The sequence below is a fragment of the Alosa sapidissima genome, chromosome 12, assembly GCF_018492685.1.
Source record: "Alosa sapidissima isolate fAloSap1 chromosome 12, fAloSap1.pri, whole genome shotgun sequence".
Lineage (NCBI taxonomy): Eukaryota > Metazoa > Chordata > Actinopteri > Clupeiformes > Clupeidae > Alosa > Alosa sapidissima.
The window spans coordinates 13871099-13886163 of NC_055968.1; the positions used below are offsets into that span (position 1 = coordinate 13871099).

The following is a 15065-nucleotide window of genomic DNA, read 5'->3' on the forward strand; positions in this document are numbered from 1 at the left end:
GCTTTTTCTCAGCCTTTAAACGATGTTAGTGGTTAGTTGTTGTGGTAAACGGTTCACGAGAAAAGTAACTTTAATTTAATCATATTTTTTTGCGCCCGTCTCCCTACCCATTCATCTTGGTGGAATACTTCGCAAACTTTCCCTCAACACATGACAAATCATATATCAGAATAAACAGCAGACCTTACCGAACATAAAGGTGTAAAGCATTCCCCTGCAGTTAGCCATTCCAGAGTAATCCGGTTTTAAATTTGCAGCAATGTCTTTATGCATGTCTCCAACTTTGCGGTTCCTAATGTGTTTCAATTGTTCAATAAGTCTACATGATTTTATAACAGGCCAAATACAAAATAAATGTTACAAATATCGCCTAGATAAGCATTACAATCAGAGGATATACATATAGGGCAGACAGACGCTCATGAGTTCATGCTTTGTTTTATCACTGGATTTTAAGATGGCCTATTATGGCAACTGATTGCATTCCAAGCTACAGTCAACTCTAGCAGGCATTGAATGACTGGAGACTTTGTGAATTTATAGATTGACATAATGTGCGGTCTCGGTTATTGCTGCTTTTGATCAGTTAGATTTATTTGCAATCTCCTGTGGTGGGCTGGACATAGCATTGAAATGCCCGCCCAGATTCCCCTTTCCGCCTTGACCCATTCACACTGGTGGCGGAACGAAAAAACTCGGCAAAATGTCTAGGGGGCTTGGTAGTAAATTTGGCGAGACACTTTGTCCCGCCGTTCCGCCTCGGCCTATGTGAAAGGGACAGTCGTTCCGTGATTCTGGTACATAAAATCGTGGCGATTTTGCCAGTGTGAAAGGGCCTAAAGAGAGAGGGAGAGAGAGAGCAAGCATCCTCTACCAGACCTGCTGCCTCATCCACTAACAGTCTCCAGAACACCCCAACCCCCACTCAGTCCAGCACTATCCCATCTCTCCCCTCCCCACCCATACCCTCTTCTGGCCTAACTGATTTAGGGGAGCTATGGGTGGGTGAGGGTATTTTTATCTGCGTGTCTGTGCGCAAGTGTGTGTGTGTGTGTGTGTGTGTGTGTGTGTGTGTGTGTGTGTGTGTGTGTGTGTGTGTGTGTGTGTGTGTGTGTGTGTGTGTGTGTGTGTGTGTGTGCCATACTGATGATGCCAACGCTACGTAAGCAGGCCGGGGCCAAATTCACTCTAGAGCTTTAATATAATCCAGTGTAGGCCTGTGATGACGACGACGATGACGATGTTACTCGCCCTGTTTATCTGCACGCGGCGGACTCGGCAGTCTCTGTGTGCGGAGGGAAAGGTCATTTACAGACGTTCCTTCTCAATTTCCCCCACACAGGAAGCACGAGGCTATTTAGAGATGGCCCCTGCCACAGCTAAGGTATTTATCAACATTACAAAAATTAGTCTTACGAGGTAAGTGATCTAATAGATCTGCCATTTTCCATTGATAAACAGGGTTAGTGCCATTTTCCATTGATAAACAGGGTTAATGTGTGTGTCTGTGTCTCTCTGTGTGTGTGTGTGAAGGGGGGGGGGGGGGGGGGGGGGGGGGTCACCTGCTGGGCGGCATCTCTCTTGCCATTGTAGGTGTCCAGGTGCTCCTGTAACTCCAGCACACTGAACTTGAGTGTCTCCAGCAGACCACACGAGACCAACTGCAACGCACACACACACATATATACCATACACACATTAATAATTATGATCCAAGCAAGTAAAAGGCAAACAAAACAATAACATATATAATAATATACTGTATAATAAACATAGTATATTATTCCACATGCACATACATGCTTATACTATGAACACAGATTTTGCACGTCAGTACCTGTACATGAGATGTACACACACAAACACACGATCGGATGACTACTATCTATGCAAACAATCACTGTTATTGTCTTATAAAGTTACTGTTTTTTCCCTCTCTAAAGCACTTTGTGCTCAGTGTTTGAAAAGTGCTACATAAATAAATGTGTTATGATAATAATAATTATTATTGTTATTATTATAACACAAGTATACACAATAATACAATTATATTTAATTAGACACAATAATAAGCATAATAATTATTATAATTATAACAATAATAATTATTATTGTTTTAACTTTTATTATACAGTTACTTTTGCACCATGTGTGAGAGCTTTTGATGCACATGTGATGAAAAAAAGCGTCTGCTAAATGAATAAATGCAAATTTAAATAAATGGAAAGTAAATAAACGGAATGTAAATGATGCCGTCTTAAGTGCGTGCTGTTGATCTGTGTTTGTCCACTCCTGTGCTGGACTGTACTCACCGTCTCTGCATCCAGCAGCACAGTAGGGCACTGGGAGCAGGAGGTCATGACCTCCAGGGAGCTGAGGAACTGGTTGCCCATTCGCTGGAGCCTCTCCCCCAGGAAGTGCACAGAAGAATGGGTAATGGAGTCAAACTTTCTTTGGATGCTCTGCAATAAAAAAAGCAATGATAGCCCATGATGTCAACACCCATAAACCAAATAAAATAATCAAATGCCAAGTGTGGCCTTTTATTGCTTTTCTGTTACTAACTCATTTCAGACCAGTACCAGTGAAAATGGAGTAAAGACAGAGCAAAGCCTGTACCCATGTTTGTGTTTCCCATAAACAAACATAACATTTACATACAAATTTAATGTGTCATATAATGCCTTAAGGTCATAAAGACATTCCGTAATTGTCTGTATATTCTGACCATCTGTAAAAAAATGTATACGAGAGTACACACCTGAAAGAGTCTGGAGAACACGTGGAAAGTGTAGACGGCAGAGGACCCATCTGTGTCCGACAACATCTGGTTGACATGGCAACGCCAGGCGTCCTCCTCGTCGTCGTAGGCTACGGGCTGGAAGGCGGCCAGGATGGCTGAGAGAAAAGGCGATGGAGGCGGGGAGGCCTGGGTCTCCTGAAAGCCCTCTGTGTCAGCCTCATCTTGACTGCAGTACGAAACACACACACACAGAGGTCACATGTTGGCTACGTACACACAAACACACCCACACGTGTATATACACACACTCAGGAACTTGAGCTGAAAGCACATGGATCAGCAAGCTTCCTCCTGCACCGTCCCTGTCCCTCCCTCTCTCCCTCCCTCTCTCCCTCCCTCTCTCTCCCCCTCTCTCTCCCCCTCTCTCTCCCCCTCTCTCCCTCTCTCTTTCACTGCAGATATTCTCTGCTGCAGTGCCCGAGCCAGGATCCGCTGTAGAGGCACAGGACGTTAAAAAAAGCACACGGCTGCTCCCCATCTCGCTCCCTCCACGCACACGCACACACACACACATACATACGCACGCGGATGTGTACTCACAGGCCTGTGGGGCCGAAGAACTTGATGAAGCACACGGAGTACAAGAATCGAAAGCCTGCGCTGCTCAGGGGCTTGGAAGCCACGGTCTTCGTCTTCACCTTCATTTTTTCACTCCTCTCTCCGCTGCATTCCCTGTCCCTCTCTTTTTCCCCTCCCTCCCTCCGACTTCCCCTCTCTCTCTCTCTCTCTCCCCCTCCTCCCTCGCTCTCTCTGTGATGTGTTGTGCCCCTGCTGTGCTAGCCCACTGCGCTAGTGCCCCAAATGCTAGCGCTGCTACTGCTGCTACTGCTGCTGTCTATCTGCACAGAGGATCTCAACCACGCAGCTCTGCCAAGGCCCCAACTACCCCCAGTGCAGCTTCCCTCCCACACACACACTTTCCCTGAACCCCTCTCAAACTCACTCCTCTTTCTCCCTCTCTCTCTCTCTCACACTCACTTCCATTAACTAAAGGTCTTCTGTTTTCAGAGGGAGAATCAATTGGAAAGCAGCCATCTCAACCAGCAAATCAATCACGCACCGGCCCTCTCTGCTCCAAAATTAACGGCCCCTGTCAAGTGTGTATGAGAATGTGTGTGTGTGTGTGTGTGTGTGTGTGTGTGTGTGTGTGTGTGTGTGTGTGTGTGTGTGTGTGTGTGTGTGTGTGTGTGTGTGCGTGTGCGTGTGCGATAAGTAGGGTTGTCACTTCACGTTCGAAAATCGATTGCACAATCGATTGGACTAACCAACACAAGTTTCGAAAACTAAAATAGGGAATCGATTTTAACCAACATGAGAGAGATGTGCGACATGAGAGAGACGAGTTATAGGCCCTAATAACTTGAGGAGTTCGATATGGAAGCACTTCGGGGTTTGGGTATATCAAACTATGGAGAAGGACAAAGCGGTATGCAAACTGTGCAGTCGTGAGTTCCTACGTAGGCGAAATTTGTTTGACATTTCTAATTGTAAACGCAGCCACGTTGAAGCCTGCAGTAATCTTTTTCACTGATGTTATGGCAGTCCACTCTGCTTATTGTTTTTCGAGAATGTTGCACTCCTGTTTGTCATTGTGCACGAAACTTCACGCCAAGAAATCATTAGATATATTGCTGGCTTGTGCGTCTTCAAGCGACCCCTTTACGTTCGTCCTAATGCCTGTTAGTTGTTCGTGGATTGGCCTATATTTGGCGTTGAAAATTGAAACGTCTTTAGACATGAAAAATCGATTTTACAATCGATTCAATGAACAATTATGTCTCAAGAATCTAACAGGATTTTTTCACATAAGTGAGAGCCCTAGTGATAAGTGTATGTTTTTACCTAAAAAAGAAAAGAAAAAGGTATGCATTATCTGTGAATAGGGGGTTATATAATAAAACAGAAGACCATTTAAGACCTGGGTGTGTGTGTGTGTGTGTGTGTGTGTGTGTGTGTGTGTGTGTGTGTACCCTTTTCAGCCAGTCTTAATTAAATAAGTGCCAATGTCCTTTCTCCAGTGCTGGCCCACCTTCAGCTGGAAGTCTGGCCACTGAGAGGAGGAGCTGAAGCTGGCCCACCTTCAAACAGGCGTCCTGGTGGCTGGGCCTCCCCTGCCACCCCCTACCCCTCTGGCAGAGCCGCAGACAGAGCCAAGGGGGGGCCTGAGCCAGCTATGAGCTCACCAAATCACTGCCCGCACTGGCCACCCTACCCATCCATCCACCCCTCCACCCATCGTGTCCTCTCCTCCAGCCCCTTGTCACAGCCCTGGGACGCAAGTTCTTAAAACAGCCTGCCTAATACCTGCCGTGAGAAGTTTCTGAGGCAAGACAAATTTTCCCGAGAGCTTTCTCCGATGGAGAAGGTGTCTTGGCGTGAAGACACAGACGAGGTATTCAATGTTCATCTCAAACAACTAAAGCACTTAATCTCACACACACACACAACCCTTACAGACTCTACAACTCCCCTGGTGCCACTGAAGTGTTGAACACAGCATGCTAATAAACCTGCTAATAAATCACCCACAATAAGACCAAGAGAGAGCCTTGACTATGAACCAGTCCACAGCTACTTAACCCTCAATTCTTACAGGCGTGACACAGATAAATGACTCAGTTCACTTCGACACATGTGCACTACAAACATATCAGACACCCTCCACTTATTATGTTAATGTTTCAAATAAAAAATAGTGCCACTGATAGCGCAGTCACGTCTTTGAGCAGAGCCGAGTTTTACTTTTTTAAAGAGAACATTAAAATCATACTCTGCCAAAAGCTACATTATCACATTTCCGGGTGGCTGGATTTTTGGGCACATACTTCTGGGCATATGTCTTCCCTGATTACCAACATTAGCATGCAACTGCAATAAAATAGAAGGCAGCATCAATTGTGCACCAGAGTAGCTACGCAAGCAAGATCAATGGCTGGACCAGTAGGCAGGAAATCACTGTTAATTTGATTTGAGCAGAACTCCCCGCTTTCAAAACGTTCTCTTGACCGCTTGACTCGGTCGTCATGTGACGGAGTTGGACAGAGCATCGTCGTCATGGTTGCCCTCCTTACCTGGACATGCTGGAGAAGTCGGCCTCCTCCTCCTCGCAGCGCTCGTCCAGCTCCTTCAGTGCCATCGTTACGTCGTCCTCGCACACCGACCCCGCCGGGCTGTCGGCTAGCGAGCCCAGGTTGGCGGGCAGCAGCTCCGGCGGCAGCAGGGACGCGGCTACCGGGACGGGCGGCGCTGGCAGGGGCACTATGGGCATGGGCAGAGAGGTGGGCCCCCCGCCCTCGTCCTCCTCCACCTCACAGAGGGACCCCGGCGGGCTGTCGATGGCCGGCGGGGGAGGGGGGGCCGGGTCCAGCTCGTCGTGGGGGTCCTGGGAGTCGGGCAGGGACGAGTCGCAGCAGAGCTCAGTCACGTCGGAGGGCAGCGGCGGCACGCTCCCAAAGCCCGTGTCCTCGCTCACACTGCTGCTCAGCTCGTCGGCCGCAGTCACACTCACCGCATCCTGCACACACACAAACACATACACACACAAATAGACAAGGACACAGATTCAAAACAGTGCCAGATTTTCTATATATGTGTTCAGCCCTGCAGTAATAGGCAAATACAGTAGGCATGTGAATAATGCATCCAGAATCACATTAATTTAATACAAAACACATGTAGTCAAGCACGCACACGCACTTCATTTAATTTTTTCCCGACGTTTCTTTTTTCATATGTCCATAACTGCCCCTAATGCTTACACAGCAGATTCTTGAACATTCCACCCAAGATGTATGGACACTAACGGAGAAACATACATGGGTGGATTGACCACTCCTGATCATAACGCTGGGCCTTAATATCACAGAGGGACCATTAAAACATCACAATTCACGAGATGGATATGCCATTCCAAAGATTGCGTTTCTGTTGGGAAATGTGAGAATCAATAAATGGGGGGCTTCGAATCAATCTGCGGGGTTTGTGTGCTTGAGACCTCCAGTGGTCACCTGTGGGCTAATAAAACCATGACATCGCCAGGATCTGACATGGGGTGAGAAAAGCCTGTTAGAGGAGAGAGAGAGAAAAAAAAAAAAAGATTTGTGGCTACTGGCGTGGCTGGCTTCGCTGGGAGGTGTGTTATAAACCAAACCAGTTAAGACGACTGCACCATAAAGCTGGTGCGAAACGTAGCCAATTAAACCCACTTCCCTTGTACCACACGTGTCTATCAATCACTCAATGGATCCATTCATCGGTCCAATTCGAGACGAGAGCCACATCTTGAATGACATTACAGCAACGTTTCTTAATTGAAGAGCGTGGCATGACTCACTAATAAGCAGTGTTTCAGAGAGACCACTGCAGCCGGCCATAAAACGGAGATTTATTTCACAAAAACGGTGAGGGGACAGTAAAGCAATGACGCTTGTATCAGAGACGTCAGGACAGCAATAAACTGCGGACCCCTCCAACCCCCCCTCCCCCCCGCCCCAAGGCTTCCAGTGCCAGGTTTCCGGAACACAGTGGTCTCATCCCCCCTCCCTCCCTGCCTAAATGTTTCATTTAAGCTTTCCGAAGGGGTTGGGGGGAGGGAGGGGGGGTATGCTAAGCACACACTATACTGATGAGGGGGTGAGAGCAGAAGAGAAATTAGATGAGTGGAGAGAAACAGAGGGAGGGGGAGAGAGAGAAAGAAAGAGAGAGAGAGAGAGGGAGGGAGGGTTTTGAGAGAGAGGGTGGGAGGGTTTTGAGAGAGAGAAAGAAAAAAAATTAGAGAGAGAGGAGGGGCAGGGAAAGGGAGAGAAATGAGATGAGTAGAGAGAAACAGAGGGAGGAGAGAGGGGGAGAGAGAGAGGGAGGGGGAGAGAGGGAGAAAGAAAAAGGAGGATGGAGGAGGGGGGGCCAGAGAGAAAGTCTAATTGAAAACCCTCGTGTTGTCTTGTTCTCCTCCTCCTCCCCACCATCCCTCTCTCTTTACCTTATTTAAGAGTCTAATGCATTAACAGGAGGCAGGGCTGTGGCGGATGGCCAAAGCGCCACACAGTATTACGGAAAGCTTTTAGGGGGAGCGTGGCGCTGCGCGGCATTGCACGACAGCCGGGTGGGGGGGGTGGGGGTGGGGGTGGATGACTAAGAGTATTGATGGTTTTATCTCGGGGCTTCATTACGCTAAGAGCCGAGGATGATGGAGGAGATGTCCTTGGGCTGATCTTCAAGATACGACACAGTGGCGTCGGCGGAGCCAGTCCCAGTGCTACCGAGCTGGGTTGGAAGAGGCTCAGGCGAATACCTCCGAGTCAAGCTTTCATTCATAGACATCTGAACACGCAGAAGGGAGGGGAGGGAGGGTGACAAGGGGTGTGGGAGGGGATTCTCAATATGAATGGTGCCCAGGAACACCACTGACGCAACGGTCAACCGGAAATAATAACCTTTTCATTCCTGTGTATTTTGAACCTGTTTCATTGGGCTAAAAGCTCAAAATATCAACCAACTGAATTAATGAGGCCTTGTTTAATAACATCACATTTGTCCAGTTGATTGTTTTCTTCCAACGTGATCTGCTAAAGCTGTATGATGGGAAGCTGGGAACCAAAACATTAAATGGTGAACACAGATGTCTGCAATATGAGTTACCACAGCTAAACAGTGACATTTTAGTAGTGTTAAAACGCTGAGCATTGCAGGTTAGTATGTTAATATTTAGCCATTTTGACTAAAGATCAGTCTAGTCTCTTCTAAAATCAGTAATTTTGGGTCAAGAGTGCTTCTTGCTACACTTGACAACTTCCAGCGTATACTCACAGAAGTGTTGGCTGGTCCATGGATGAGAATAGAAGCTCTCCACGAGTTAAACTGATTCCTAGACTTTTAAGGCCCAGGCTGGTTTGTTCAAGCACAGCAGGCCTGAGGTGTTTTGTCGATTGCGACGACAATCTCTGCCCCAAAAATCACACAACGAGCAACCAAGCAAGCCCTAACAGCTGAATACCCCAGCAAAGCCCAGAAAAGCAAGCTAGACAGAGAATAAGAGGATAAGAGATTGACAGTCTAACAAAAACAAAGAACCCAACTAACATCATCGAGCCACAAAAGACAAGAAGAGAAGGTGTCCCACAAGGTCCGATACCCAGGCCACTTTCATTTGGAACTTTTCCCCTCCAGCCTTAATAGTAATGTATGAGGTAACTCCGAAAGAGTAAGCCCTCTATTACACTCAGGAGGAGAACAAGACCAGTGAAGAGAGAGAGCATTGCGAGAAGGCATAGCAAGGTGTCGAGAGAAAGCTAGAAAGCACCCGTGCACCACAGTTTATATTGATTCCCGATTGATCCCACCTCAGGCGGCTGGCTGCTATTGCTGTCGGAGTGGGTGGTCTCAGGGGCTGGACTGTCGGGGCGGGGCAAAGGTGGTGTGGGCGTGGCCTCTTCTGTCAGAACACTGCTGGAGGACTCCTGGGACTGCTGCAGCGAGTCGACGTGATTGGATGTGGCATCGTCTGTTGCAGAGTCACTATTAAGCTGTGGGGAAGGAAAGACCAAGGGGTTTTTGACTATGGAAATTGTGATCGTCCAAAAAGTCCAAGACAGACATAGCAAAGCTTGAACGAGACAAAGTGAAACAGATGATAGTGTTTTGATTTGATCTGAGAGTTTTAGATTACATGCTGTATAAGTTGGACAATTACAGGGTTACTGGCTAAAGTATCTTAGTTTAAATGTTATCTGGCAAATTACTTCAAGAGCAAATGTCACAACAGTTCTTCAGAGTATATATTTTTTTCAATCCACATTCTCTTCTCTCAACAAGGCAACATGCCACATGCTAAAAAGACTTCAGTACAGCACAGTCTCTTGTCGTTTAAGATTCACAGCAGTTCAAAGAACACACTTCAGTCCTGCTCACGCAGTGCGCTACCAAGCAGAGGAACAAAGGAGAAAGAAAGAGGAAGAGGTGGTGTAGGAGGAAGTGGAGGATGAGGAGCAGGAGTGTCATTCCAAGGCGGCGTTTGGCCCATCAGCGTGCCTGCGGGTCTAACACTGATGGCCTGCTCTGCTGCTGGCACTTGGTAGCAAAGGCAGGAAAGAGTTAGAGGAGCTAGAGGAGATTCCACATGACAGCAGGGCATGCTGGAGGAAAGTCATGCTCGAAGCCCCAATTCCGGTAGCTTCTCGGTACAATCAGGGGGTCGAACCGGGTCATGCTATTAGGTGAATCATCCCTTTACTATGACACTTCTATTGGCAGAGTTTCTTAAAGTATTAGTCAGGACGTGAGAGATTGATGTTTATTATATTATATAAAGAGGAGAGGTCCAAGAGTCCCAAAGCACAGGAAACTACTTACCAGCCGAAGAAAGAAACAAAGGGGAAAAAATAATAATAAAAAAACGAGAGCATTTGAGAGGATTGGGGTGAGAGGCAGAGAGGAGAGTCACCAAAGGCCACTCTGAAGAGCTGGAGCCTCAGCTTGCTGGCAGAGGTCGCAGGGGAAGGGAGGAGGGCGTGGGGTGGTAGCTAGGGCTGAGGCTGGGGGTGAAGAGGCGTGCCAGTTACCAGCGGAAGCAAGCGTCTAGGCTGCGCCTGCATGGGGGATGGGAGGGTGAGGAGGTTTGGGTGGGGCACAGCGGCGGTGGCTTCAGCCCAGCCTGTCCCAGCTCAGCTCAGCTCAGCAACACATTCACACACCATGCCTGCACCCCCGCAGAGAGCCAGGGGTTGGGATAGGTGGGGGGGGTAGGGGGATTTGGTTGGCTTTTTGGGGGTTGGGGAGAGGGCCAAGGGGGCGGAACTTACGAGGTTGGATCGGTTGAGAATCTGGCTAGCACTCAGTACCTCCTCCTCGGACGACTCGTCCGTGTCCTCCTGGTTGGTGAGGTTGAGGCTGGGCGTGCTGCCCGTATACTGGCACTCTTGCAGCGACGGTGTGTCGCCCTTGTCCATGCTGTCCAGCGAACGACGCCGCACACCCCAGTTGAAGTTGTCCATGCTCTCCCCCTACAGGGACACACAGGAAACACAGTTAGCATACACTGATACACCGAGAAGGAGAAATGACCCCAAAACAAAGTGTATTGAAGAACACCACAGAGCTGACATATATGCTGATACAGTGTTTTCATGGCATATTCTAATCAACTTTTAAACAACAGTGTTTACCTTCAGAGCATATGGAATAATGACTAGCCAATCGAAAATGCACACCACACACACACTTGGCAGGACTTTCATGCCTTATCACACAAACACATCACAATGGAGGCTATCCCCACAGGGATTCTAGAGCTGTGACTACTACCGTAAGAACACAACACGGCACATAACAGATTCTACACAAGCAAACAAAAAGGGGGGTGGGGGGGGCACATGAATTGCTGAAGTATCACACAGACTTGGGCAGGGCATGCTCCACTGGCTGCCCTCTGCAGCGACTGTCATTTAGCGAATGAAAAAAAACTGGATGATTGTCAGGAAGGCAGGAAGTGGTGAGGGCCAGAGTTGTGGGGAGGGGGTAACGAGTAAAAAAAAAAAAAAAGAGTGCAGGGGTGACAGAGTCTCAGAGAGGCTCGCTGGCTCAGAACAGCACAGTGCTATACAGGAGAACTTACCTGCAGCTCCTTGTGGCAAGAGAAGAGGAGAGACAAGAAGGGAGTTAGTGAGAGAGTGAGTGAGACACCACAGCCGACACCAAGATGGAGGTGTGCCAGAGTAGGCTCTCACACACACAGACACACACTAGACAAGTTGTTAAGACACATACACATGCAAACACATAAACACACACCTACACACAAACCATCTCAGTAACATTAATAATACATAAATATAACTTCATTTATTCTTTTAAATTCTGTGACATTGAGTTTCTTCCAAGATTTCTGAAGCCTACAAACCAAACATCACTTTCAAAACAGTCTTTAGAGACTAAGAATAGCTCAAGATGCCAGCTCAGGGCTCCAACACCATCTAACACATACAACAGGTTCTGCGGCTGTTCATACCTCTGCATCTTCCAGCTCCACGTCCAAGAAGTCAAAGTCCTTGAAGACTCCAAACTGCTGCTCACTTCCTGCATCCTCCGCCTGCACTTCCTCCTCCCGCGTCACTTCCTCCACGGTGGGGATCAGACTGGTCTGCTGGTCTCCTGAGTCCAGATCCTCATTGGAGGAGAACACCACCTGCAGGCCGGGGAAAAGAGCAAATGCATCAGCTGGATTCTAGGCTGATTGCACAACATGTGCGTACAGTATAATCAGAATTTCACATTCATTTCTTACAACAGTTCTCTCCCTACACCATTCACACAGTTCTATACACACACACGATTTAAGGTTTTGTCCCTCATGTGCCTCTTCCATGCCAGATTAAAACAACCTGGAAAAGTTAATGGCATTGAGCCACTAAGTCCATCTTGTGCATCATTGTTACGGTGACATGAGGACATGGATATGTGTGACATATTATAGGTGAAAGGTCAGGAGTGAGGTGAGGTCATACCGAGGGGTTTTTGGGTAGGCCTGACTCGGGGCCACACAGGGACAGGACGTTCATCAGCTTCTCTCTGGTCCTCCTCTGAAACGTCAGAAAAGAGACCGGCCATTACTCATTATATTCCACTAGCGAGAATATATGAACACCACAGTGCTTGAATAAAGACAGTTACACACGCATGCATGCACACACACACAAACAAAAACCCAGACACACGCAGACGTGTGCACACACACACACAGTACCTGAGATAGCTGTGGTCTCTTCCAGCTGACAGGCACCAGGCCGTTGGAGTTGGAGCCTGAAGATGTGGAGGAGGTGCTCCTGGTCACAGCAATGACCTGCGGTTTGCCGTTACGACCGACCGCCGTGCGCTGGTCCCCATACTTGTGCCCTATGATGGGCGTCTGTGGGAGGAAAAGGTCATGGATCAGTGTGACGGTCAAAACCCAACAAATGTCTGTAGACGGTCTGGGGTCAGTACAGCTGTCAAAACCTTATAGAAGTCTGTAGATATTGAAATTCAAATTCAATACTTTTTCTTTTCCAAAATTGGTTAAATGAACAAATAGTCATCAGAGATGAGCTATCTAATTTGTACTGTGATAGATGTTTTGAAGAACCATTCAAAGTTTGCTTTGGCATCAACATCCAAAACTTGACATTTTATGAAAGAGGTTTTATATTAAATAAAAGGCTCTTTGAGTTCCAAACAAATAGATGCTCAATGTTTAATTAAAATGTCTGCCATCTAGGATCTAAATCTGATCGTAATGAGTGTCTGATCAAGGCAGACATTGCTCCTTCTCTTTGCCTGCCCCCCCACAGCTGATTAAAACAGATGATTAAAGGCAAAGAGAAGAGCTTGGGGTTAAAACAGATGATTAAAGGCAAAGAGAAGAGCTTTGGATGAAGGACGAACGGGAAGAGGACAGGGTGGCAGCACCTCTGAAATGTCGAAGTGGAAGTCCAGCGTCTTGCCAGGCAGCTCCTTGGAGGAGTTGTTGAAGATGCGTGTGAAGGCAATCTCAGGCGAGCCGGACGACTCGGTACTGTAGGATCGCTGGACCTCATCGGGCACCACCAGGCTGGCTGAGCGCGACACCACCAGCTTCAAGATGTTCTGGGCCTCCTTCCAGTACGGGCTCTGCACAGCACAGAGCACACAAAACACTTAGCAGGGCTTACAGCAAAGCAAAGTCCTGTGCCTGGAGCTACCAGCTACCATTTGCAAAAGCCAATAATGTTTGTATGCATGTATATAAAGATATGTGTGTGTTTGTTTGTTTGTTTATTTATTTATTTAATAAAAGGCCTGGTCCACACCGGAAATACGGCACAGTGCCTGAGAACTTTAAGCACTGATTCATTTTACATTTCATTTCCTGTTTAATTATCAGTGATAACTGGCTTTGATAGTAAGTAGGTATTGGAATTATAATTAAAATGTACTACATCTTGGATTGATTCACTGATTTGCTTTCCTATAGAACAATAAAAACCATACAAGCTGTTGTAAAAGCACTTACAACATAATCTAAAAATAAATAATTATCCATCTTGAACAAGTACAACTTGCAGTATATTTCCTAACAAAGCAAACAATGTAAAAGTCCAGAGGGCTTGATTCCCAGAGTTATGTAACAAGGGCTCCACAGTCGGAGTACACCAGCGTCACTACAGTACTGTTTGGAATCACTTCTCCTCAGCACTGTTGGTGGTGCTGATCAACTCAACAGAACTGTGGATGAGCGATTTTAATAAGCTCTTGTTATATACTGTGTGAATGGTTTCTCGTACACTTTTACCTTTTTTCTAAAAACACCAACACTGCAGCACCACAGTATGAAAACGGCACATGTAACTCACAGAATGTGTGTTCCTGGTAAACACGTTTACCCTTTTTTCTAAAACAGCAACACTACAGCGACAACACCACAGTATGAAAACGGCACATGTAACTCACAGAATGTGTGTTCCTGCTGGTAATGGTATTAGTAGGCGGATGGTGATAATTATGGGACAGTCCGCCCACTGATTTCTGTAGTATGGGAAAAACTGATTCAATTTCCTGAGCAAAACGGGACTTCGCATAAACGCACTCTACGACTGGGCAGGAAGGCGGCTCTTCACATTAATAGAGACAAGTGTAGCACGCACGCACGCACACACTCACTCACTTCGATTTTTGTAAAAAAAAAAACAAAACAAAAAAACAACACACAATCTGCTCTTACGCCTCTCTGCATTCCCAATAGTGCAAAATAAACAGACTCTCTTTTGCTCACTCAAAGCTGCCCATGGACGCACACAGACAGACAGAGACAGACATACACACACACACACACACACTCTCCAGTGTCAGAGAGCAGTGAGTGGAGAATTGGCCTGAGGGAGCAGGAGTAGGAGGATGGAATGGAGGTAAAAGAAGAACACCACCTCCCCCTTTTCTGGCACCCCCCTCCCCCAACGCCTCTCCAGCCAGCCTGAGGTCAGTGCAGTGCGGTGAATGGCTTCCATAAAGATCAGAAGAGGCAGAATAATGTGGCAGTTCCAAAACACACACACACACATACTGTCCTTCACCAGCTTACTGTGTCACTCTGAGCTGAGCCTGAAGGCTGGTGGAAGATGCTCTCCTTCTGACACAGACACACACAGTGACACACACACACACACAGACAGAGGGCCAAATATACACAATCGCATACAAAGGTGCCCATGTAAATGTACAGTCATGAATGAGTAGGGGAATGGGTGATACAGTGGGC

General features: G+C 47.2%; 1 protein-coding gene across 1 annotated transcript in view; it reads right to left on the reverse strand.

The window, feature by feature from the left end:
* Positions 1 to 15065, reverse strand: part of fryl (furry homolog, like) — a 74390-nt gene that overhangs the window by 10771 nt on the left and 48554 nt on the right. Inside the window, 10 exon segments of the mRNA XM_042056956.1 lie at positions 1563 to 1661; positions 2313 to 2462; positions 2762 to 2969; positions 5875 to 6317; positions 9142 to 9324; positions 10600 to 10800; positions 11805 to 11981; positions 12301 to 12375; positions 12540 to 12701; positions 13241 to 13441. Coding sequence (XP_041912890.1) covers positions 1563 to 1661; positions 2313 to 2462; positions 2762 to 2969; positions 5875 to 6317; positions 9142 to 9324; positions 10600 to 10800; positions 11805 to 11981; positions 12301 to 12375; positions 12540 to 12701; positions 13241 to 13441 — 1899 coding nt within the window.